This window comes from Contarinia nasturtii, unplaced genomic scaffold (assembly GCF_009176525.2).
Source record: "Contarinia nasturtii isolate CC-2019 unplaced genomic scaffold, AAFC_CNas_1.1 Cnas_scaffold_285, whole genome shotgun sequence".
NCBI lineage: Eukaryota > Metazoa > Arthropoda > Insecta > Diptera > Cecidomyiidae > Contarinia > Contarinia nasturtii.
Genome location: NW_022197640.1, coordinates 369,120 through 394,190, shown reverse-complemented (window position 1 = coordinate 394,190; position 25,071 = coordinate 369,120). Strand labels below are relative to the sequence as shown.

At 33.9% G+C, this 25,071-nt stretch overlaps 6 protein-coding genes across 55 annotated transcripts in view; 4 read left to right on the top strand and 2 right to left on the bottom strand.

Annotated features, from left to right (window-relative positions):
* The first annotated feature begins 276 nt into the window (after nucleotides 1–276).
* Nucleotides 277–3,259, top strand: LOC116337341 (caytaxin). Its single transcript, XM_031761780.1, has 3 exons — nucleotides 277–395; nucleotides 525–1,727; nucleotides 1,834–3,259. The coding sequence occupies exons 1-3, from the start codon at nucleotides 391–393 to the stop codon at nucleotides 2,168–2,170; spliced, it is 1,545 nt and encodes a 514-aa protein (XP_031617640.1). The 5' UTR covers nucleotides 277–390; the 3' UTR covers nucleotides 2,171–3,259.
* A 26-nt stretch (nucleotides 3,260–3,285) lies between these two features.
* Nucleotides 3,286–4,879, bottom strand: LOC116337343 (general transcription factor IIH subunit 2). The gene is made up of 4 exons (XM_031761782.1): nucleotides 4,692–4,879; nucleotides 4,422–4,623; nucleotides 3,967–4,351; nucleotides 3,286–3,871 (listed from the first exon to the last, which is right to left on the bottom strand). Exons 1-4 carry the CDS (start codon nucleotides 4,748–4,750, stop codon nucleotides 3,348–3,350), a joined length of 1,170 nt encoding a protein of 389 aa, XP_031617642.1. The 5' UTR covers nucleotides 4,751–4,879; the 3' UTR covers nucleotides 3,286–3,347.
* Nucleotides 4,880–4,971: 92 nt separating this feature from the next.
* LOC116337344 lies at nucleotides 4,972–6,089 on the top strand. The gene is made up of 2 exons (XM_031761783.1): nucleotides 4,972–5,136; nucleotides 5,213–6,089. Exons 1-2 carry the CDS (start codon nucleotides 5,054–5,056, stop codon nucleotides 6,039–6,041), a joined length of 912 nt encoding a protein of 303 aa, XP_031617643.1. The 5' UTR covers nucleotides 4,972–5,053; the 3' UTR covers nucleotides 6,042–6,089.
* Nucleotides 6,075–7,692, bottom strand: LOC116337342 (protoporphyrinogen oxidase). The gene has a single exon (XM_031761781.1). The coding sequence runs from the start codon at nucleotides 7,575–7,577 to the stop codon at nucleotides 6,129–6,131; it is 1,449 nt and encodes a 482-aa protein (XP_031617641.1). The 5' UTR covers nucleotides 7,578–7,692; the 3' UTR covers nucleotides 6,075–6,128.
* A 259-nt stretch (nucleotides 7,693–7,951) lies between these two features.
* Nucleotides 7,952–11,494, top strand: LOC116337340 (DNA replication licensing factor Mcm2). Its single transcript, XM_031761779.1, has 5 exons — nucleotides 7,952–8,099; nucleotides 8,270–9,785; nucleotides 9,882–10,064; nucleotides 10,143–10,567; nucleotides 10,642–11,494. The coding sequence occupies exons 1-5, from the start codon at nucleotides 8,094–8,096 to the stop codon at nucleotides 11,161–11,163; spliced, it is 2,652 nt and encodes an 883-aa protein (XP_031617639.1). The 5' UTR covers nucleotides 7,952–8,093; the 3' UTR covers nucleotides 11,164–11,494.
* Nucleotides 11,495–12,549: 1,055 nt separating this feature from the next.
* LOC116337640 (calcium-activated potassium channel slowpoke) overlaps nucleotides 12,550–25,071 on the top strand; it is a 62,959-nt gene continuing 50,437 nt past the window's right edge. For 30 of the 50 annotated variants that reach the window (XM_031762364.1, XM_031762354.1, XM_031762362.1 and 27 more), the window contains exons 1-7: nucleotides 12,551–13,734; nucleotides 15,192–15,359; nucleotides 15,607–15,920; nucleotides 21,131–21,289; nucleotides 21,439–21,550; nucleotides 21,718–21,869; nucleotides 22,070–22,237. In XM_031762364.1, coding sequence (XP_031618224.1) covers nucleotides 15,323–15,359; nucleotides 15,607–15,920; nucleotides 21,131–21,289; nucleotides 21,439–21,550; nucleotides 21,718–21,869; nucleotides 22,070–22,237 — 942 coding nt within the window. In that variant the 5' untranslated portion in view covers nucleotides 12,551–13,734; nucleotides 15,192–15,322. Of the gene's footprint in view, nucleotides 13,735–15,191; nucleotides 15,360–15,606; nucleotides 15,921–21,130; nucleotides 21,290–21,438; nucleotides 21,551–21,717; nucleotides 21,870–22,069; nucleotides 22,238–25,071 lie in introns of all 50 variants that reach the window. The other 20 variants (XM_031762383.1, XM_031762339.1, XM_031762355.1 and 17 more) reach the window with 3 other exon arrangements.

Here is a 25,071-nt window from a genome sequence, read left to right as displayed (position 1 = left end):
TATTGATTCGTTTCAATTATTTATTCAAATTTTGACACGACGTTGCACTTTATATTGTTTGTTCATTTTTCACAAAACTATGAAAAATTGAAAAAAAAAAATCAAATAACGAAAAAATTCGAATTTTTGAGAAATTTATTTTATTTTATTTTTTGTTTTCGTTTACAGCCAATAAAATCAAACATGCATTTGGTTTTTGTACAACACTAATTAGATGTAGTAAATAATAGAATTGAACTACTTCGTGTGTTTGACATTTACAATACAAAAGGATATTAATAAATGGATTTTCTATGAGAAAATCAGTCTCGGTGTGTAAATGTGTATCATAATGTTTTGATACAAAAATCAAAAAAAAACTTGGCTGCATTTATTTTAATCAACGCAAAAATGAGGTAGTTATTGAGATATTTTCTTTTTTTTATAAGTCTATTAATTTCACGAAAAAAAAAATCCTACATAGAAATAGTGAAATAGAAAGTGTGTTAATTGTCTTGTTTATTATGTGTGTATTTGTTTTGCAGTCAAAACATTGATGATAGCCCTAACTCAGAAACAGAAAATAATATAATGGACATATCAGAACAGACAACAATATCTCAGGAATCATTTGGTTTATCACCAGAAATGGAACAGAAAACGAACTCAACGGCTGCATCGGATTCGATTGGATTTTCGGCCACATCGAAAATTGGCAGCATAAACCAAATACCAACAACGACAAAGACGAAGAAGTCATCATCGATGACAACAACAACACAACTAGCTGCAGACCGTAATTCGTCTCTAAGTAATGTAAAATCGCATACATCGAATAGAAACTACTCCAATTCTGATCAGCATGACAATAAATTTGAAGATAGTTCCTTAGACAATCGCATACTAGTCAATACAAATTCAATAAAACAACGGATTGGCATGACATTGGTCGATATGCATCCGTTGATGGTGAAAAGCGGCAACGGTGGCAATGGTTGTAGTGATGGCATCGATGATGATGATGATCTATCACCCGATTCATCAAACACATTCGATGGAACGTGCAATAATTCATTTGTAAATACGAGAAGTGAGTCACCAATGCATGTGTCTCCTACGCAACAACAACAACAACAACAACACCAACGCATTGACACATTATGTTTGCCATCTAAAGCCAAAGAGCATCTATTTACTGATAAATCACATTTGAGCAGTGGCGAATCGGAACCAGATGTTTCACAATATCAGGCATCCGTTGAGCCAACATTTCAATCGGTAACATTAACCAATTATAACACAGGTAAACAAACAACAATAAATACGCCATCAAAAATGGGCAACCAACGAAAAATCCCATTGACCACTGAATTGATGTCAACCAAAGAAGATGACGACTCATCGGTTGAAACAATATCGAATAATAGTTTTGATGATGACGATATTGAAGACGAGGATGGTCTAAGTTTTAAGGAAACCAAAAGCAATAGTCAACCAGCATCGAATCATGAATCGGTTTTAACTAGTGTAAGTGCAAATGTTATGCAAACGTCTGGCATTTCGGTCACATTGCCAAATGGTCAAACAAGAGATATTGATATGAAAGTGATTGAACCATACAAACGATGTCTATCGCATGGTGGATACATTAAACCACCGGGACATAATGCCATCGTTATTTTTAGTGCATGCTACCTACCAGATCGATCAAGAGCCGACTATCATTATGTGATGGAAAATTTATTTTTGTGAGTATACATATTTTACATTTTTTGATCACTTGCCATCCATACAAATGCAAAACAGCATCATTTCACCGATTTGTCGGTTTTTTCTTTTCTCGCACATTTTCAGGTATGTCATTAAAACATTGGACCAGTTTGTGACTGAAGATTATATTTTGATTTATTTGCACGGTGGATCGAATCATACGGTGCCGCCATTGCCATGGCTTAAAAAATGCTATCATCTATTGGATCGACGAATCAGAAAGAGCTTAAAGAATTTGTATATGGTTCATCCAACATTTTGGCTAAAATCTGTCGTTTGGATGGCAAGACCGTTCATCAGTTCGAAATTTTGGCGTAAATTAGTCTATATACGAACACTTGATGACCTTTATCAAATTATACCTGTAGAAAAAGCAGCAGTACCGGACAAAGTGAAGCTATACGATCGAAAACATTCATAAAAATGCCAAACAAACGATGGCAACATCACAATATGAATAGCCTAAAGTGTAATCTTTTGATTTTCTTTTATTTGTTCGTCCTGTGTACTGTGTTCTGTGAAAACATAGAACATCGATTTAATCTCAGCTGCTGACCGTTTTAACGGTTAGCAGATGAAATAAAGATGATGTTTTGAATCTTTCTTTGTTGTATTGTGTTGTAAGATTTGCACGGCGATTTAGAAAATGTGTAGATGTAAGGATTCACATTTGGAAAATGTCACATGCTTTAGAATCAAAACCACATCACATTATCAATATTTGATCTGATCCATACAACCGCTTCGGAAGTGATTTTTGGTAATTCATTACAGTATTAACTATCGTTAATAGATTCATGCAATAATATTTATTTTGTACATATATACATATTTATTTATATCATTTATTTTTCGTGTAATTGGAAGTGTAAGTTTGTAAATAGATTTCATGAATTAGTAGATTGAAGCGAACAAAAACGAAAATTTCCAAGTTCTATGTATTTCTTTTTCATATCATAAATATGAGAATCGTATTAAAATGACATACCACAAAAACAAAAGATTATAGTGCAATGCCTCCCCAGATGTTCCATGTATGCATTCAAAAAGTGAACCCAATAATGATAATATTAATATTAATAATAATAACAATAATATGTAGCGTAATTTGTTGATTTATCCTTCAAACAGAAAATTATTTAAACAATCACACACATATTACTATGAATCTGTTTTCTCCTTCTAAACCAATTGTACTTAAAAACAAAAAGATCTCTATTTATTTATACACATATTATTCTCTAAGAAATGAAAACCCAAAATGCGAATCAAAAATGAAGCTTTGCATACAAATTACCATCAAATCTTATTTAATAAATTATTTTGTTGTTGAAAATCAGAACTAAAATGAAAATTGTATTTAAACTATATATAGAATCCGAATGTATGTACTCTTTTCATAACTGTGAGAAGAAGTGAAATGAAAAATGAATAAAAAAAAACCAAAATGAAAATAACCGGAAGTAAAACAAGAATAAATAAATTAATTTTAATTATCTTTCGAAACTAAGACATCGACAAATCAAAAAAAGCTCCTTTATTTTAATTTAATCATTTTTATTGTCCTTCAAATTGAGCAATGCTACACATCAATTGTTTTACTTGGTTGTGGCACAGCCAACGCAAGTGTGTAATGTTTCATGGATGAATATATCACAATCCATGCAAAAATATTTTTTACATGTTTGGCATCGGTAAATCGTTTTATCGGCAGCGCCATCGGTAAATATTTTTTGACATGCATAACATTTGTCGGTTTGTTGATTGAATGGACATTCAATAAAATTTGCAATTGGAAACAAATGATGATATGACCGAGCCAAATGCGGTGCAGATACCAATGTTAGTCCACACGATAGACATTCAAGTGGTAATTCACAATATTTACTGGCACATTGCGGACAATTAAAACCACCCGTTGACAATTTACTCGGTTCATCTGTATTGTCAATGTGACACATGCACATTGTTAACGGTGGATCTTTGCCTTCTTCGTGCTGTACATGAGGGAATCCCATTTTGATGAGTGAATTTTCTTGTGTTCGATTTGCCAACGGTGGATCGATGTACTGCATCAATTGATCGCGATAATGTGCGCCATCTAAGACGGCGGCATAAGTGCCTATAGTTTCAAGAAGAAGAAGAAGAAGAAGAATATATATGAAAAATCAATTTTCTTTTTCTGCCTAAAATGTTGAGCCACCAAGTGTCACTTACCATTTGTTTGTTCGGTTAGGTGACGGCAAACACGTATTTCAGCCGACAAGCTCAACATATTACATCTAATTCCATCTTTTTTCAAAGTATCTATTGTAACTAATAAATCGGTGGGATCGCACGTTGTCAGACTACTCATAATACAAACAATTTCCCGGCTAGCGTGCGATGGCAACATTTTCAATGATTTTCGTGCTAAATCTAAACCATTTTGGAGTGACGGTTCACCTGGGCACACAATCAAATCTTTCAATGAACGAATATGCTTTCGAGCACTGCCCGATAAATCGGACAATTTTTCGGCACGTTTGTCCTTCATCATAATGATTCCAAGTTGACAAATCGGATTTTGATCGAAAAATTCTTCGATAAATATTTCCAGAAGCTAAAATCAAGCAGATGGATAATGTTCTTGGTAGGAATTGTTAGTGAAAGTTTCAACACCATTTGCATACCTTTACTGTGCAAATCATACGAGTTGGTTTTAAATCCGGTAAACCCATCGATTCCGAGCAGTCGATAACTAAATAAATGTGTCTCATCATTCCAAGTCGCCGATGACCTCGTTTCTTGAGTTGACGTTTTCGTTTGGCTTTTTGTATGATTTCTATAATGGCACTTTCCACCAGTCCTTCTTCGTCTTCTTTAATCGATTCCCTAGAACATTTACATTCATCATTAATAATCGTTTATTGGACACTAAATGGATTTTTTTTAAACCATACCATGTTCGTTCGTAGCCGGTTTCCCAGCGATACTCCTTTGGTTCTTCTTCATCACCCATTTTTGATATTTAATTCGATGCCGGTCAATTATTTCATTCGCGAGGACCAAAAACACTAAGCTTCAGCGTTCAGTATTTCGTTTTGTACAAAGAGCATTGCATACTAAACGAACGGAGAACAAACATTTGTGTATGACATTAAACAATACGAAGAAAAAAACATATAGATTATTCTCTCGTTCTAGTACAACAATTTGATTGGTCAAATGACAGCAGATGGATAAAACGAATGGAAAATATGTATAATTGTTGAATACAATAAATTAAGCCTGATAACTTTTTATTTCTTTTATTTTAAACAAAATGTCAAACTTTCCGAACGATTTATTGACACAATTTGAACAAACGGCAAATAAATTAAAGAAAATTCAGCGAATTGTGTTCAAGTAAGTATTTTATAAGTTTTTGTTATATGAATCGAATTCATTGTCTACACCCTCAATTTGTTTTGTTGACATTTAGACGATTTGCACCAAATGTATCCGAAGTATCCGAAGAATTCCAACGATTAGCCGTTCAATTTTCGGATGGTGGAATGTTCGAATATGCGGCTCTCTGCTATGATGGTGCATCAAAATGTGAAAAAGCATTAAATAATCCAGTATTTGAAAGACATTTACTATTAAAATCGGCTCGTGCTTATCGTGAAGCTGATGCGAATCGTTTGTGTTTGCGAAGTAACACAAAACCGTACACTCAAGGCGCATTGAGTTGTTATCATCGAGTTATAACGCAGCTGAACGATGAATCTGCCATTAAAGCGGCTGTTATTCGTGAAATGAAAGAAATCAATCCAAACTATGAGGTGACAAGTAATTTTGTGTCGCCAGCCCATCGGGCGCAAGATATCGATTTGGCCGCAAATGAATGCATTCGCTGTGGAAATTTCGAAAGTGCATTGGAAAAAATCACGGAAATCTGTGACGACATTTGTGAACGAAAAGTCGAAGATTTGTACGAAGAGATTCTGGAAAAACATGAAATTACACTGATTTTACTAATTTTATTGTTGGAATATCCATCAGCACGGCAATCACCATCCAATGTTAAATTGTATGAATATTTTTCAAATGGTGGCCGTTATCAACACAATGAACAAGACGAATGCTATCAAAGGCATTCTAGACACACATTAGAAGCGATTAAAAGTGTGATCGATGCCTGTAAATGTCAACAATACTCTTCGCTTTACAACAATGACATTTCAACATTGGCCAAAATACCTGGATTAACACATTATCAAAAATTTTTATTAGAAAAACTCAAAGAAAAATACTATAAACTATTGTGATATATTTCATTTTTATTTCTTTAAAAACTCATAAATATGTATGTTATATATTAAAATGTTATCCAATACATTGAAAAAAAGAAACGATTACTTTTTAATTGAATCGATTGCCATTTTGGCTGAATAAATTGCATCATTTACACCAACACCGTCATAAGCTGTTCCGCATACTTTCAATGGTAATTTATTTTGTTCAATGTATCGCATGATTCGATCAATTCGATCAAAATGTCCAACAATATATTGTGGAATACATTGTCTCAAAATGTGCACTTTGAATGCATCGGGACGTTGGTCAATTTTTAAAATTCGTTGAATTTGTTCAATTGCTTTTTCGTACAAATCCTGTTCATTGCCGTTGCCAAAACGTTCATGAAACCATTTACCGCCCATCATAACCGTCAATACGGTATTTTCGCCCATATCAAAACAGCAACTATCAAAGAGTACACCCAAAATTGGTAAATTCTGTGCGGGTGGAACTAGAAATCCGAAGGCCGGTGTTTTCAGTAAATTTTTATTTCCGGAATATTGTAAATTTATAACGGCCACATCGACATATGGAATAGCAAGCAACTCATCAGCCAGTTGTGGATGTTGTTTTTTCACCAATTTTCCAAGTTCAAAAGCCGGCAAACTGCTAACCAATTGATCGGTCTCATAGCTCTTGCCATTAATCGTGACATTTGCTCCATTCGTTCCAAATTCAATATTTTCACATTTTGCATTCGTATTCAATTCCACTCCGTTTGATTTTAAATGGTCCGATAATGTTTTTGGCAATTTCTCCAAACCATCATTCATTGAATAAATACTCCATTTTTGTGTAATCGATTGTTTAACCAATTCACAATTTTGAATTGGTTCACTATTTGTTGGCGATGTTGCGACATTTTTCTGTAATATTCTCTCTAGACTTTTGTTATAAATTCCCATTAAAACACTTTGATGTTTCTGTTCATAATCGAATAGATCTTTGAGTAAAAATTTCACACTAATCTCTTTTGCATCGCCCGCACAAATGCCACAAATCATGGAACTTATAAGGTAATCGGCAATCTCCTTGCCAAAACGACGTTCAGTAAAATTGTAAATGGTATCGTCCATTAATGGCTTGTCTGTGTATTTATGCCTGAAATCATGATAAAAACCATAAATTAATGGTCGTGTGAATGGCGGAAGAGTTTTAAATGCACCAGCCAACGTTGATGGCAACATACACAATTCATTATTGACAACCAACATTCGATTTTTGGCCGCCGGATGCGATGATTTAATTGGCAATACGTCGTTATTCAAACCAAGCTCTGAACACAATTGAAGCGTATTCAATCCTTTGACACCTTTTGGTCGAATCGTTCTTGGGCCGCATTCAAAACGAACTCTCCGATCATTTGATGACACATCAGTTTTAATCCATCCACCAAATCGGTGACTTGCTTCAAACAATTTCGGAGCATGCGATACTTTCGATTGTTTGAGTAAATAGTATGCGGCCGATAAACCGCTTATTCCACCGCCAAGGACAATTGTCATTTTTTTTAATGTTTATTCTTTTCTTCTTATGCACTCTAAATTACAGCACCTATTAATTGTTTGGTTAGAATAACAACTGAGTTTGTTATGACAGATCGATTCGATTGAATTCAACGAATTCTCTTTTCACATTGAAATGTAGGCATTTCAATAATTTTCATTTAAATTTATATTATCAGAAATATTTACATATTTTTCTGAAATTTAATAAAATAATGAAAAATTATTAAAAACCCTCTCATACATACATCATTACATAGATAGACCATTTTCAAACACATTTTTTTTACCAATAGGGAATAATGAAGTAGTAGCACGAACGTAATAAATCGGCGGTAATTTCATGTGTATTGTCACATTTTGGCGCCAATCGACAAGTTTACAGCATTATTTCAATACATGAGTCGCATATTGAACGCTTCACCTGTGTGCTAAAAATTTAATTTAAAGAAATTCGTTTAAATTGGTTTATTTTTATTTGTTTTGTTGAAAAAGTTCACATAAAATCCAAACACAATGAGTGTAAGTCTAAAAAAAATCACAATAAATAAACGTAGAAATGAGTGCTAATGCATGGAACGAAGATGTAAAATGAAAAACGAATATAGACTTTGCATTTGCTCTACAATTAGTTGAAAATCGTGTGAAAATAGTGAAAAAAGATTGAATTGATTTTAATTTTTAATTTTTAGGATACACCAAGCTCACCACCACCATCGATTGAAGCCGAGCGTCGTGAATTGCTTCGCAATTTGATGACATCGCCAGTGGAAGATTTCGAACCGTTTGAAAACGAAGATGAAATTCTTGGCGATACAACGGTGCGTCACGATGATGAAGAAGATGATGGCGAAGAATTGTTTGGCGATAACATGGAAAATGATTATCGTCCACGACCGGAATTGGATCGTTATGATATGGATCAATTGGACGATGATGATTTCAGTGATATATCTGAAGGTGATCGACGTGCAGCCGAAAGAGAGATGAACAAACGCGATCGCGCAATGGGAATTCATCGCGACGAACGTAATTTGGTCTATGATCAAAGTGATGACGAAGATGAAATACCGCGATTGAAACGACGGGCAGCCGAAAAAGCGATGGAAGTTGATACCGAAGACGCTGAAATGATTGAATCCATCGAAAATTTGGAAGACACAAAAGGTTATTCGACAAAAGAATGGGTTTCAATGTTGGCACCACGCACAGAAATCTCAAATCGTTTCAAGAGTTTTTTGCGTACATTTGTTGATGAGAAAGGTCAATATGTGTATCGTGATGCGATTCGTCGCATGTGTGAACAAAATCGTGCTAGTTTTGTTATTTCTTACACCGATTTGGCCAGTAAAGAGCATGTTCTTGCTTATTTCTTGCCTGAAGCACCATTTCAAATGTTGGAAATTTTTGATGGTGTCGCCAAAGATATGGTGCTCAGCATTTTTCCAACTTATGATCGTGTTACCAGTGACATTCATGTTCGTATTTCGGAATTGCCATTGATCGAAGAGCTCCGAACATTCCGGAAATTGCATTTAAATCAATTGGTTCGAACGTTGGGCGTTGTTACAGCAACAACCGGCGTAATGCCACAATTGTCAGTCATCAAATACGATTGTGTGAAATGTGGCTACATTCTTGGTCCATTTGTACAATCACAAGACACCGAAACCAAACCGGGATCATGTCCAGAGTGTCAAAGTAGCGGCCCATTTTCAATAAATATGGAACAAACGGTGTATCGTAATTATCAGAAAATTACAATGCAAGAATCACCTGGCCGTATTCCAGCTGGTCGTATTCCACGTAGCAAAGATTGTATTTTATTGTCTGATTTATGCGACATGTGCAAACCGGGCGATGAAATTGAAGTAACCGGCGTTTATACAAACAATTACGATGGTTCTTTGAATACCGAACATGGTTTTCCAGTGTTTGCCACCGTCATTATGGCCAATCATATTGTCGTTAAGGACAGCAAACAAGTGGTATCATCGTTGACTGATGAAGACATTGCAACCATTCAAAAATTGAGCAAAGATCCACGTATCAGTGACCGAATTATCACCAGTATGGCTCCATCTATTTATGGTCATGATTTTATCAAACGTGCATTGGCATTGTCGTTGTTTGGTGGTGAATCTAAAAATCCGGGCGACAAACATCGTGTCAGAGGCGATATCAACGTATTGATTATGGGCGATCCAGGTAATATGATTAAACACACAGACACACGAATTAATTTCAAAATTCGTTTCATTTTTACTAACACTGTTGAAAATATCGCGTATTCGCCCAATTTAGGTACGGCCAAATCACAATTTTTGAAATATACCGAAAAGATTGCACCGCGTGCTGTATTCACAACTGGTCAAGGTGCCAGTGCGGTCGGTTTAACGGCATACGTTCGACGTAATCCCGTCTCAAAAGAATGGACATTGGAAGCTGGTGCTCTTGTACTTGCCGATCAAGGTGTTTGTTTAATTGGTATGTATTTTTTATAGTGATGTTAAAACAAATGTCAAGAAATGAAAACTTTAACAATTCGACTTACTTACTTCGCAGATGAATTCGATAAAATGAACGATCAAGATCGTACTTCAATTCATGAAGCAATGGAACAACAATCGATTTCCATTTCAAAAGCTGGTCTGGTAACATCGCTTCAAGCACGTTGTGCGGTCATTGCAGCTGCCAATCCAATTGGTGGTCGGTACGATTCGAGTATGACATTCTCTGAAAATGTGAATTTATCTGAACCGATTTTATCACGTTTTGATATTTTGTGCGTTGTCAAAGATGAATTTGATCCGATGCAAGATCAAAAATTGGCCGAATTCGTCATTAAATCACATCAAAAGCATCATCCAAATTTTGCCGAAGCAAATCAACTTAACACACAACAATCACAAAACGAACTCGAAATTCCACAAGATTTGCTCAAAAAGTACATTGTTTATTCAAAAGTCAATGTGCGCCCAAAACTGACGGTAGGCTCTTTATTCTTAAATATTTATTTTTCCAAAAATTATATTTCTAAAATTGTAATCTTACGGTTTTTCAGAACATGGACCAAGACAAAATTGCAAAAATGTATTCACAATTGCGTCAAGAATCACAGGCCACTGGTAGTTTACCGATAACGGTTCGTCATATTGAAAGTGTAATTCGTATGTCAGAGGCACATGCACGAATGCATTTGCGTGATTCTGTTCAAGAGGTTGATGTGAACATGGCCATTCGAATGATGTTGGAAAGTTTCGTCGAAGCACAAAAGTTCAGTGTAATGAAAAAGATGCGAGCATCGTTCCAAAAATACTTATCATTCCAAAAGGATCACTCGGAATTGTTATACTTTATTTTGCGTCAATTAACATTGGAACAATTGGCATATATTCGTGCGAGAGACGGACCATCTGCCACTCACGTTGAGGTCATTGAAAAGGATTTAACCGAGCGCGCAAAAGCCATCAACATTTTCAATTTCAAAGATTTCTATGAAAGCAGCATTTTCAAACAGCATGGCTATGCCTACGATGCAAAGCGCAAAGTAATTTTGCAGATTGTTCCGACGGCCGCCCAATAAATACTAAATCATTTTCAACCAACATTGGAATAATAATGGGCCATTATTCATTTCTCATTGTTTACCACATTGTCATATATAGTATACATGTCATTTCATTTCTGAATGCCTGTTTTCGGCGGTTCATTGTTTCAGTTTCATTTATTATCATTATTATTATAAGTTAGTTATCTCATAGACCATTTTAATGAACAAATCTGAAGTAATTTATGCACTCGTTAAAATTAATTTGACATTATTTTAAGTTTGTCGTTGCTTATTCTGCCCTTTTTCTTTATTTTCGAAAATAGAATTTAGCGTGTTTTTCTTTCTCTTCTATCTTTTTTTATTTTTAACAAATTCGTATGAAATAACGCACGTTGAATGCATACACAAGTTATTTGAACTGAAATAAATTCAAGGTACAATAAAAAGCACAGCTGGCGCCTTTTTTATTTACAAAATCTAGTTCTCTTCAACTCAATCAGTCTCCTTCATCTCTCTTGTTCGCTCTCCCAAATTGAGTGTGATCGACATAAATTTAGTTATTGACGCTCGTAAATGCTATTCAATATAATCGAACCAAAATCTATTCATGTGACCGATAAAAAGTGTATTCGGTGCTTTTGATGTTTTCAACGGTGTATAATCAAGCTTGGAAGCACATTTTTATTATATTCGTATAAGCATCGCATGAACGCTTAAATATATAAGTGTATGTACGTGCGTGTGGCATAAGAGACACACAGTCTACTTCAATCCGCTACTAGCTTTTGCTTGCCATGCCATTCAGCACATTGTTATGTTTGCGTCCAAGTATGTGTGTATATAAATCGAGTTTAATCCTCACTTCCCCTTCGTGTGAACTAAAAACTTTTCAAACTATTTCAAAAATATATAAAAGGAACCCCGCCATGCATAAACAATTATTCAAAGTTGAATAGTATGAATCAAAGGATGCAAAAAAATTTGCATAATTAAAATCACATGGCTTAGATATAGAAGGTAAAGTTTTCGCAGATACAATGAAGATTGGGAAAACGAAAGAAAAATAAAATAGAATCACACTGCACTGACTCTCATTGCTGAAAAGAATAAAAGCTATGTGAAAGTCAAAGAAAACAAAACACAAAATGTGTGAATGTAGTTGCGATGTGCGTGCACATGCATACCAATGGTGTGTTCTGCGTGTTAAAGTGTTTGTGTGTATATACTGTATTTTGCAAATCCATGTGATTGTATTTGCGTACGAAAAGCATTCAAACTGCATGTACAACAACAGCAGCAGCAGCCCTCCGTGTAAAAGTTCTGATTTATGCGCCGTCGCATTAGAAAAATACTTTATTCTGTATCGATTCCCGTGTAGCTACATCGCGCGCGTACACTTTTTTAATTCGTTACTCGAAACTCATGTTAGAATTGTATTCGACTTGGCAGCAGATGGTTCGCGAAAGTGTGTGTCTCTTCTTTAGCTCGTTATACTAATTACTCTCTCTCTATATATATATAAATTAAAGGAAAGGAATCGAAAAGGAAAACAAGAGATTACGGAGAAAATAAGCAAAAACCCGAAAACGGTGGAATTTAATTAATGAATCGAATAAAATCGTGTGCTTAATTCGCTTTCTTTAAAAGTTATTCAACATTCACGTAAATTTTTAGCGAAAAGTAAAATTAAAAAAAAAAAACACCACAATAACAACAATAAAAAAAGCGAACGAAATTTAAACGCGATTTATAATCCGTCGAGTTGTTATCGTAGTATTACCACCACACAAATAAAACAGAATTTATGAAACAAAACAGCAAAGAAAAATTTATTATTTTTCTAACGTAAAAAGAAATTCTTCCAAATGTGAGAGCTTGCTGTTTGAAATTCAATTTATTCAATTGTGTATTATTGCCCTGTGTTTTAAACCGAAAAAAGATCATCAGTAAGCAACACCAATCGAACGAAAATTAGAAATTTAGCAAAAAGGAAGAAAACGAAAGAGATAGAAAAGGCACAGTGTGTGCGTGAGTATTTGAATTTTTATAAATGAAAATCATTTGAAAATAAAAATAAAAGAGAAAGTGTCGCTAAATATTTCGATATATACATCTAACAAGCACAACGCATAAATTACGTTTAATACGATCCGAAATTTTTCATTTCAATTCCCGAAGTGAAAATATATATCCGAAACGAAAATTTCAACAGAATCGAAAAAAAGTGCAAAAACGACAGAACGAGAGTCTAAAAACCATTCGGTTCGCACATAAAGCTAAGTGAATAGATAGCACAGAAAGAGATCTTGGTCTATCTCACTTTCATCGTTCGTGTGTGTATTTGTGTGCTTTTGGTGTTTGTGTGTCTGTGTCTGTGCGTTTGTATCACTTTTGTTTGTGACTCGGATCATCATATATCACAACATACTTTGCCGTTCGTTCGATTATATATATACATACGTATCTAAATGTATATAGTATAAAAAAGTTCGTTCCCTGTGCCTCAAATAGAGTATAGTGACCTATGTAGATGGTATTATTTGATGTGTATTTTAAGTGAACGTTGGCAGCCCTGGAGTGTTACGGTTTCGTAGCGTTTACTAGGTACGACCATTATACAGAATTGCATACTGAGAAATACCAACAACCGTGTACACCAGTGAAAAACATACATAGCAAATCGAAATATAACCAAAGAGAGCGAAAGCTACGGAGCGAGAGGAAACACACATACACACAGCTACAACAAAAAAATCCTCATAAGAAAAATGGGGCAACTGTGTTAAAGTTGAAACAGAATCGCACAAGAAAAATCACATTCTCTGCAAGACAATAATCAAAACAAACGGCAAAAAGGAAAAAAAGAAATAAAAAAAGACATCGGCAAAAAATACGCAATTTACTTTGTATTTTTATTCTCTCCATCTGTCTATCTCTCCTATTCAATTTCTATTTCTTTATAATTTTCTACATTTTGTTTGACTCACAAAAATGTTCTGTTCCAGATTGATTGGTTCAGTTGAAAAAGTAGCCCAACGGCGAAATGCTATTAGAAATGTGCTTGTAGCTTTTATTTCTCATACGCTTTACTTTTTCTTTTAAAATAATTTTTGTATTATCGTGAAGATTGCATGCAGAAAGAGAAAGAAATTCGGATTCGTTCGTGCGCTAAGAGAAAAAAATGAGATAAAAAAAAATCAAATCCTTAATGCAAAGTTCATGACACCTTAATACTCAAAATGTTGAAATCATGTCGTTTTCAGTCATCAAATCATGAAGTCTTCTGAACTATTGATTTTACCAATTTCCCATATATAGGGAAAAAATAATTCTTTACTGTAGGTTTCTACAGACTATAGAACATATCTCTCTCTGTGTATGTCACGTACGTGTCAAACGTACATCGTTGCACTACTTCGAAATCGGGTGGGTGTAGCACCTACCAAAAGTTCATTTACATTCTCAGCTGCTATAGCACATTTTATCCTTTTTTTAAATACTATATAGTATATTTTGTCTTTCCAAAAATGAACGAGCAAGCGAGTGAGAGAGAGAGAGAAAGTGAACTTTTTTCGACAGTCTTTCACATACAGAATTTGTGTTTGTCACTTGTGTATGCGTCCTGGCCGCACCGCGAATACCTATACGTATACAATGAGTATTACAAGCACACAGGATCATAAATATGAAATATTAAAATGGATTTCAGTCGTATTAACTGTCACCACACGGTTCTGTCTATATATATATATATATATATATGTAATAATCGGTCTGTTTTTCTTGTTGTTTGTTTTAAACATTTACAATCTACCGAATAAATAAGATATAGTTACAATTTATCTATTTTCTAATCGATGTCGAAGCCGATAAATTCGATGTTAAATTATTAACAGCCTACCTTAGCTGAAAAGTACGTTTGTCACATTTGGTTCATCGTTTTGTTATATCGACAACTGTTTTGTCCCATTTTTCTATTCGGTTGGAAATCGATTTTTCTTTGTATTACTACTGGTGTACGGTTGGTGGTATTTTTCTATTTTTTTTTTGTGATATTATAGCCAACAAGGGTCGCAAAAAATTTACAAAAACCAAATCGAAACAAAACACAAAACTATATATACTCATATTAGCGAAAATCATCACTCAATGGATATTTGTTTGCTTTGCTTGCGGTGCACCTGAATAGGGGATGTCGCAAACAATATCAATTGATTCAACCACAAGAGGTAAGTTCAAAGTGTACAATTGTTTTAGTTTTTCTATATCAAGCCCATTTTCTCAGTTTCGGCTTTTATTCAATTTTTCTATTCTAAAATAGTCTTTATTAAAAAAAATAGCATTAAAAAATTCATTGTTTTACCATTCATTGATGTTGGTTTGAGAAAATGAAAATATCATAAATTGGAAATATTGAAATTTATTTAATCAAAATTCATCTTATCTTTATATTTGCTCTCACTTTAAAACTATCAGCATACGTAACAACAGCAGCCAGTATTTCTGATCTAGGCGAAGAAGAAAAATGTTTGACTGAAAGAAAATGGTGGTGTTTTCTGTTGTCGAGCATCTTCACATTCTTGGCTGGTCTTACGGTCGTTTTGCTGTGGCGTGCCTTTGCTTTTTTGTGTTGTCGTAAGGAGCCAGAATTATCACCAAATGACCCGAAACAGAAGGAGCAGAAAGCCAATAGGCAGGGGAAGCAGGAGTTCGAGGGCACCTTCATGACCGAAGCCAAAGATTGGGCCGGCGAACTGATATCGGGGCAAACAACAACCGGCAGAATTTTGGTATGTGTGCACACAACATCGTACACTATTTTTTGTTATTGCTTTCATTATACGTATAACACATCGAAACAACGTAAATTGCTAGAAATACACATTCACATGTTATACATTCCTCGACGTTCATCGCATGAACGAGAGCTTGTGCTTGTGTGAACTCGTTCTATTTCGTTTTGTTTTTTTCACCTTTTTCCCCGTTACTCATTCAGTTTGCATACATTAATGTCAAATGCAGAATATTCAATTTATCGAGTAGGCATTAACGCATGGGTCGAAAAAAAAGAGTAAGAAACAATAATGGTGTGCCAAACGCAAGCAATAAAAACTCAATCACAGCGAGGCATTTCACTAAGTTACATTCTTAGTTCTAACTCGTTTCAGTTTTTTTTTTTTTTTTTTTTTTTTTTTCATTTTCTATGCACAATACTTTGGCATTTATCAACCACTCTGCCTCACATATACATAACATGTATGGCGAAAAGTAATGCGCTTACACACGAACCGTCCGTTCAACAATCGCCTTTGCCCATGGACTAGTAAAACTTTCTATTTTTATTCATTACCACGCAATGGATAAAATATAAACGGACATAAAACAAGAATAAGAATAAGAAGAAGAAGAAGAAGAAGAAAATGCCAAACAGAAAATGTAATCCAGGCTACATCGTCGACGATAATATATTATATATATATATATTGACGAGGCAAAACTAATGACACAGCACAATATTTCTTCTTCTTCTTCTTTTTCATTTCTTCTTCAATTTGTTCAACACATTTCCATAATGGAAAAACTCATGGAATTCATCTAGAGGGAAATTATCTCCGAAAATGTGTCCGTCTTGATTTGATTCAAAGTTTGTTTTTTATTCTTCTTCTCATAATCTTAGATCATGTCATTACATAGCAGCCACATAAGTTGATTATCCGGAATGTCAAACCGAACTTGTGAAATGTGGTCCAAATGATTTGATGGTTTGACTGGTTGAGGAACAAATTTGATATGTTGCGTTTCATAATTTTGTATATCAAACGACAATAATATGAATACTCCAAAAACATGACGCACACATATTTCAACTACAAATTGCTGTATTATTGTCTCACAAATGTAAAGTTCAACCACTTCACAACTGCATGCATTTAGATTCGAATTTGGCGATCAAAAACCTATGAATCGTGTGAAATTTTGTAAATAGAACACATGGAATGGTAAATATATCTGCATCTGCCTCGTAAAATACCGATGTACAACAATTTCAGTTGAAAAATGGAATTTAATTCAATTGTTCGAGTTTAATATTTTCGATGGATTTTCAGTTGTTCGACTTAAGTTTGAATGTTAATGAAATTATTCAGAATGTCACATCCGATTGTTTAATATTCGCCTCTTGTTTGCGAGCAAATAGATTTCGACCAGTTTTCATCAAACCATTATTCTTCCATTAAGTGCAATTTGGTATAGCACTGTGAACGTTCCTTATTCGTTGCGCAATTGTTCGAATTTGTTTTTATTCGAGGCGCTTAATCTAATTTGAATTTTCCAACGATTTGTTGCGCCACGTGCAATTGCTGTTTTCAATTGGAATTTGTGTCTTGCAGTGTTACAATTTGTAAAATTCGTCGAATTTTGGCAACATATCACAACCAAATACCCTATGCATAGAACAAATACGATACGCGCACATTTTTCTCAATTGAATAAAGTGTTCTAGTTTCTCTAGGAAATGCTTAATTATTCGCAAATTTTCCAGAAATGTGCTGCTATCTTTAGTCAAAAACAAACAAACAAACTGAAACGGTGAATATGAACATTTAGACGATTTCTGATGGAAAAGGTGAAGACAGCATTCATTTTATTGCATTTCGAATGCATGCAATTCGCCAAGTAATCAAGCTAAAAGTGCTCATGGCAAGCAATTAAGCAAATTTGTTTAATTGATTTCACTCTTTCATTTCGTTCATACTTGTGCGCGCTTGATCGCGCCTTCTTATTTCGCATACAATTCTTGAACATTTCAATCGACCGTGTGTTCCATGCTCGATCTCGTCACATTTTCGGTTTTTTTTGCTTGTTCGCTGATTTCGCTTGTACATTGCTTGTTTTACTACATCTTGTAAACAAAACGTGCAGGCGACAAAGAATAGCCAAAAAAATATATAGCTAATTATAAAAATAGTTCAATTCACAATGAGACGAAAAGACAAGTTGATTTTTTTTACACGAAAATCGTTAGAGTAATAAGAACAAAGCAAAATAGAGAAAGAGAACGAGAGAAAGAAAGTGAAAATGAAAAGCAGTCACATTGAAACTACGGAAAATCACTTTTTTATTATTAGCCGATGAATGTATGCGTGGATGAAACCAATTGGTGATTGTAGTCAGCGCTCATCTCTCGAGCAGTGATTTCGTTTACAGTCGATTACTCGATTGCCGTTATATGACTACTTTCATGCATGACGCGATTTTATTTACATACACGTACGATATGCTATATTAATGTGACATTCGTGCGAATGAACGACACACACACACACACTTACATATCATGTCGCCTGGTGATTGCATGTCGTGTTGTGCGTCTTCGATCTATTCAATCGTTATTAGTGTGGCGCGCAAATTTGTGTGCTTTTCTCTCTCTCTCTCTCTCTCTCTCTCTCTCTCTCTCTCGTTTGATGGTGTTGTCGTTGGTGATTTTTTTTGATTTGATACTGATCTTCGGTAAACGCGTGTGTCACACAGAATGCTTGAGATGCACATAGCGTACATTTTTATAGATGTAATTTACACAATTATTTTTAAACTTTGTTGACGATATCTTTTTTGGTTGTACTGCTGATGCTGGCAGCATCTTTATAAATACATGAAGCAACTAGATAACTGCGTTTATGCGTCTACATATTCTATTCGTTGCTGCAGTTTCGGTAAAACTATATTTATGTATAAACTAGTGTACTTCCTTGAACTCGACATAATTCAACGAGAGAATGAAAGAGATTCCTAGATAAATAGAAAAGCAAAAATAGATGACATAAAACTGGAGCTATAGAAATCAATAAAAATCATGATAATAAAATCGCTTGACATCTTCACAGATGAAGACAAAAAAGAAGATGAATAGAAAAAGTGAACGAATTCAGCGAGTTCATCAGTTTTGGGGTCAATTTTCCATCGCATTTAATCGCAATTGTTCGCAATTTGATTGATTCAAACGGAAATGCGAAAACAAAGGACTTTGATTATAATAAATCGAATGTATCCATTCACATCCAATCAAATTAAATGGATTTTTTTGTGTACATCAAATATATCAATCGAGGTTGAATCTTGAAAATACGAAAATCTTATTGCTCTCCAATTGATTTTACGTGTCTGTCTCTCTCGTCCACTCTCTTTGATTTTATATCACTTTTTGGCATTCCGAAAATTGAAACACAATGTTGGAGGATAAAAGTTTTGCAGAAGACATTCGGAAGGGCAATAGATAAAACCAAAATCGAACAATGGCAGCCACTGAACCTGTAAACAAACCACTCACGGTCATACATTGGCACATATTCATTTCTATATATGCATTGATATATGCGCTTGATGCTATGTGTTGACAGATGAATGACACATTGCCAGAGAGAATTGAACGATTTTACGAATAAGCTATAAGTGAAAAGTGGAAAGAAAAAAAAATCCTGGAAAACAAAAATAGCCAATTTTATTGCCATGGCTTCACATTCAACAACTCACTACAGTTTTTTATGGTATTTTCTTGTCGATGGAAATTACCATCGTGGTAGCATATTCATTGATTGTTGTTGAAATTGCGCGTGTCACTTTCAAAGACACAATTTCACTTGGCCTCCTATATAGATGAAGAAAGCCAACCACCTAAAATGCACATGAGAAACCATACATCGTAGTTTCCTAGACATCGAATATACGCTATGTGTCTTGACTTTTATTTTACTTGAGTACATAAGGATTTCCCCGTTTATATATCGCTTTCCTCAGTACGGTGCGCTCCATTAAGATGGAATTTGACACCATATTTTATTATAGGCCCATTCGATTTCTCTCTCTCTCTCGCTCTCTCTCTCTCTCTTTCATTTCCCGTTTCATTCTTTTCTGATACCGTTTATTAAATGAATGGGATATCGATGATTAAACATAAAATTCGAAAAACACTCAATTTTCACAATGAATACAGTCTGTATGTAGTATGCAATGAATTATGTTTACTGCAATGACCGATATAAAAGTGGTGTGCACATGTTTCAGAAAATACTTCATTTAATCAACCATGCTGGGAATTATGACATTCACCTAAATTCGAAATTCAGTTGAAACTATGTGCGACAGACCCATGTTTTTCTTGAATTCAAACGATGAAAAACGATGATAAGTTGTTTTGAAAGTAAACAAAGCAAACCAAAAAATGCAGAGAAATAAATAAATGACGGTGGCTAGTAAATTACGAATATTAATAAATCCTTCTCTATGCATATTTTGTGCGATATATTTTGAGATTCTTTTTACCCGGTTCGGACCAAATGTAATAAAAACAAAATGAGGTTTCCATTGACTTTCACATTCTAATTGAACATGATTAAATACGCTGGCAAAAATGTATTTTCTGTACCGCTTGGTCGCGACTTGTCACCTTTTTTTTTTCTCGCTACCAATTCCACTATATTTTTGGCTCGTGATCAGGATTTTTTGTATGTGTCGCATGCGACAACGCACATATTTGTAAATGCGTATTTCTGAAACAAGTAGAAAGCGACACAAACGAAAGTGAGAAGGAGAGAGTGCAAAAAAAACATCATACAAAATAACGCAAAATAAGAATCAAACAAATCTAGTAGCAAACACATTCATCCGGTCACCGCTTTTACTCTGCTTTGATAGCCTACAAATGGATATGTTATTTATTACCATGAACGCTCACGTGACATTTATCGTCATAAATTTATCGAACTGAATCTTTTTAAAAACACACAAAACAAGGCATTTTTCGATGGTAACTTACGATTTATTTAGCATCAACCTCATGTCGGTGTGATGCTACAACAACAATTGCATTGATCACAAGACAAATGGCAAATCGCTTTGCTTTTCGCGTGTATATATAAAAATATTTTTTTTTGTTTATAGCTGAGAGACGACAATAGCTGGAATGTTGGACTTTATATTGTTTTTTTTTTGTCTGTCGTTTCAGGTGGTGCTCGTTTTTATATTAAGTATTGCATCGCTTATTATATATTTTGTTGATGCATCGAATAAATATGTTGAGATGTGCGTCCGGTTTAGCGAAAATATCACACAACAAATCGATCTTGCATTCAATATATTTTTTATGGTTTACTTTTTTATACGAGTAAGTATGAAATTGAACGGAGACCGAATTCAATTGAATTTATCGAATGGCTTTTTCTTTTTTTTCTCTCCATTCTACATTTTCTTTGTTTCATTGGCCCAATTGGGATTATCGTCGTCGTCATCGTCGTTGTCGTCGACGTGGAACAGTTCATAGCAGCATCCGATAAACTATGGTTTATGTTAGAAATGTATAGCTTCGTAGATTATTTTACAATACCCCCGTCCTTTGTATCAATATATTTACAGCGAACATGGATCGGTAAGTAGCCAGCAATTGCTATAAAGTGGGATTTTATATTGTAATAACGAAATCGTTTGTTCAATCTCCTCTCTCTGTCCCTCCCCCTCTATGTCCTGGTTTTTTTTCCCATAAAATAAACCAATCGCCTCTATTCGATTCCATATTGGATGCCAATTTGAATCTAGGTCTTCGTTTCCTGAGAGCGCTGCGACTCATGACCGTTCCCGATATATTACAATATTTAAATGTACTAAAAACATCAAGTTCGATACGACTGGCGCAGCTAGTTTCAATATTTATATCAGTTTGGTTAACAGCGGCCGGAATAATACACTTGGTAAGCTGAGATTAATTGTAGCCTTCGTATAATAAATCGTTCATTTCAATTAATTTGTAAAATTATATGGGTTCGGCCCATTTTTGACCCCCCCGCCATGTAATTCAATATTCATATTTGCATTGTATACATACATTGACTTGAATCGATGGTTCGAAACCATGTTTGCATTGTTAATATTTGGTGATTTGTATTTGTAGCTGGAAAATTCTGGCGATCCATTGGATTTCGATAATTCACAACCGTTATCATATTGGACGTGCGTTTATTTTCTAATTGTTACTATGTCAACGGTGGGCTATGGAGATGTCTACTGTGAAACTGTGCTGGGGCGAACGTTCTTAGTATTTTTCCTGCTTGTTGGTTTGGTAAGTCAATTCTTATTCAATTTAAATACTAATTTTTTTGCTCATAAAATGCGATGTTTGAAAAAAATACCAGAAGAAATCAATATTCGCATACATATACGATTTATTTTATTCAAATTTTGTTTTCTTTTAAATGTCATTTTGTAACCAATTTTCATCCAATAAATTTATTTCAATGAATTTTTTCGACGAGAATAAAGAAAAATTGATTGTGCAAAGATCACAAAAAGCGAAAACAATAGAAACAACGTCACATTATTTCTTCATTGATCGATTTACAACCAAAAAAAAGTAAAAAGATAATACATGATGAAACTCCTTAATTTGATAAGTAAATGCAAAACGCTTCGTTTATATTTATATATATATATATGTGTATATGGTTTGAAAGTTGTTGATCAGGCCAAGTAAAAGTGAACTTGGTATTGCACATAGGGTTGAATATTCAAAACACTATATATAGAGAGTGAAATATACTTAGTTCGCAGAGATGAGATACATTCACAACGAATGCGAAATTTTTTATGAGGTGAATTCTTGATGCGTAATCTTATTTGTAACTTGTTTTTTTTCTGTCTCTAATTTTATTTTTCACAATCAAAATAAATGCCGAACGAAGAAACGGACAAAATAATTAAATAAACAAACAAATTTCCAATAATAAATGTTTAATTTTTATGTCGTTTTAAATATGTAGGTAGAGTTTTGAATACAACCAATTTTATATTTATATAACACAAAACAAAAACTATCAAAATAATCTAACATCGTTTTTAAGACTTTCATTTCATATTTTAATTGTTCAATTTTTGATTTTGCGCTTAGCAAAAAAGCTAATAATATATATTTCTCTTCTACTATTATTATTATTAAACGCAATTCGCTTTACTAAACGATATACCATACTATTTTTTTTTAACTCTCTATCTCTGTCAATGTTTTTTTTAAACACCACAAAATATTCATAATAATCGTAATCTTTGTGAGTTTTTTTTTTTTTTTTTTTTTTTTTTGTTTAATTTTCAAATCACATTTACCACTTCGATTTTCGAATTGAATCAATGTAAAAGAAAAACGACAACATTCAAAGTGATCTCACATGTTTTCATTTTGAATCATGTATTTTTCATTGGCTTTGTTCTTTCTTATTTAGAAAAATAAAATGCAACGAAATAAATAAAAGTATCTATCCTGTGTACGCTTCAACCAGAAAATATCAATGTTTTATAATAGCCATTTAAATGTTAAAGCACCAATTTAATATGCCGTACATACAATATTTTATTCAAACGATTTGGAAAGAGCATTTCTTGAGCTGTAGACACTATCTTTGAACAGATAACAAAACCAACAAAACATAAAATACATTTAGTTTAATTAAAAAAAAAACCAATTCGAAACATTCTGCGAATACACGTAATGCAATAAGCATGAAAGGTACCGTTTCTTTTTTCTCAGTAAAATCGTACTTGTTATTTCAATTGCGAATTCAGTTCACGAAGATATTGATAGTTTGATTTTCCACACAAACACAGAAACAAAACCATTTTCTTTCATTTTCTTTAAAAAACTGTTCAGTTAGTTCTTCCGATATTCTGTGTAAAGTGACAACACACACACATACATATATAAATATCACTATTTACTAGGGGGTAAAGTATTATCTCAAAGTATTCAATTCTGGAAGTTGGTTTTGGTGGATCCTCAGGATCATCACGCTCCCAGTTCTGGAAGTGGACTCTCAGGATAGGCCGGGGCATTGTCAAACCATAGTCTGGTCCATCCTGGGGATCCACCAAAACCCACTTCCAGAACTGGGAGCGGTTCTGATGATCCTAATGATCCACCAAAGCCCACATCCAGAATTATTTTTAGATCAGAATATCTGACAATATCTCCCAAAAATGTAAATTTGCGTTCATATCTCTCGATAGCTCTTGAATTCGTTGAAATCTCCTGAATTTGTTTATATTTCTATATATTTAAAATCGCGGTTACCCCCTAGACTATTTAGTTTCACAGTTTGCAAAAATAATATTAAATTATTTAAATGTTTGTATTATATGTGAAGAAGGTATCGATGATTTGTTTTCTGTAAATGCAAAAAATCCCTTTTTGTCGTGATTTTTGTAATTGGCAACTCTTATTCGGATTAATAACACATTTCGATTGTTTTACTGAAAAGAATGTTGTACAGTCACTATACCAAGATTGCCATTGTTCACATTGGAGTTCACAAAAATGTTGGCGGTAAAACAATCGAATTCTATTGATACGAACTGATAAAATAATCTACAAAAAAGTAAAAGTGACGAATGAGATTTTCGAATATTTGCAGAAATCAAAAAACAAAAAATTGATGCATCGCTTTGCATATAAAATACATATTAATATTATCTTGAAAATAATAATAATAACAGCAGCAAAATAACAATAGCAAAAATTCTCACATGAGTATTGTTAATAAAATTTTTAGGTAGTTAAACAATTGTTGTGTGCACCAACGATTATTTTTATCAAATCTTAGTTTCGTTTCAAGGATATTAAAATAAACTAAATTAAAACAATACATAAATTAATTAAATATGCACTTGCATGAGTAAAAAAGTATTTTCTGGGTAAAATATTCAGTATAAGATCCCTGCCAGTGCTACTGTTTACGTTTTAGCGCCAAGTAGAGGCGAATATACAAATATCTGTAAAAAAATCAGTACCATATTTGACGCTAAAACTATATTAAGTAGCACTGACAGTTGTTCTATACTGACTTCAGCACTCTGTTGTACTTACAAAGACTACTTTTATACTTATGAGAGAATATTTAATTTATTAGT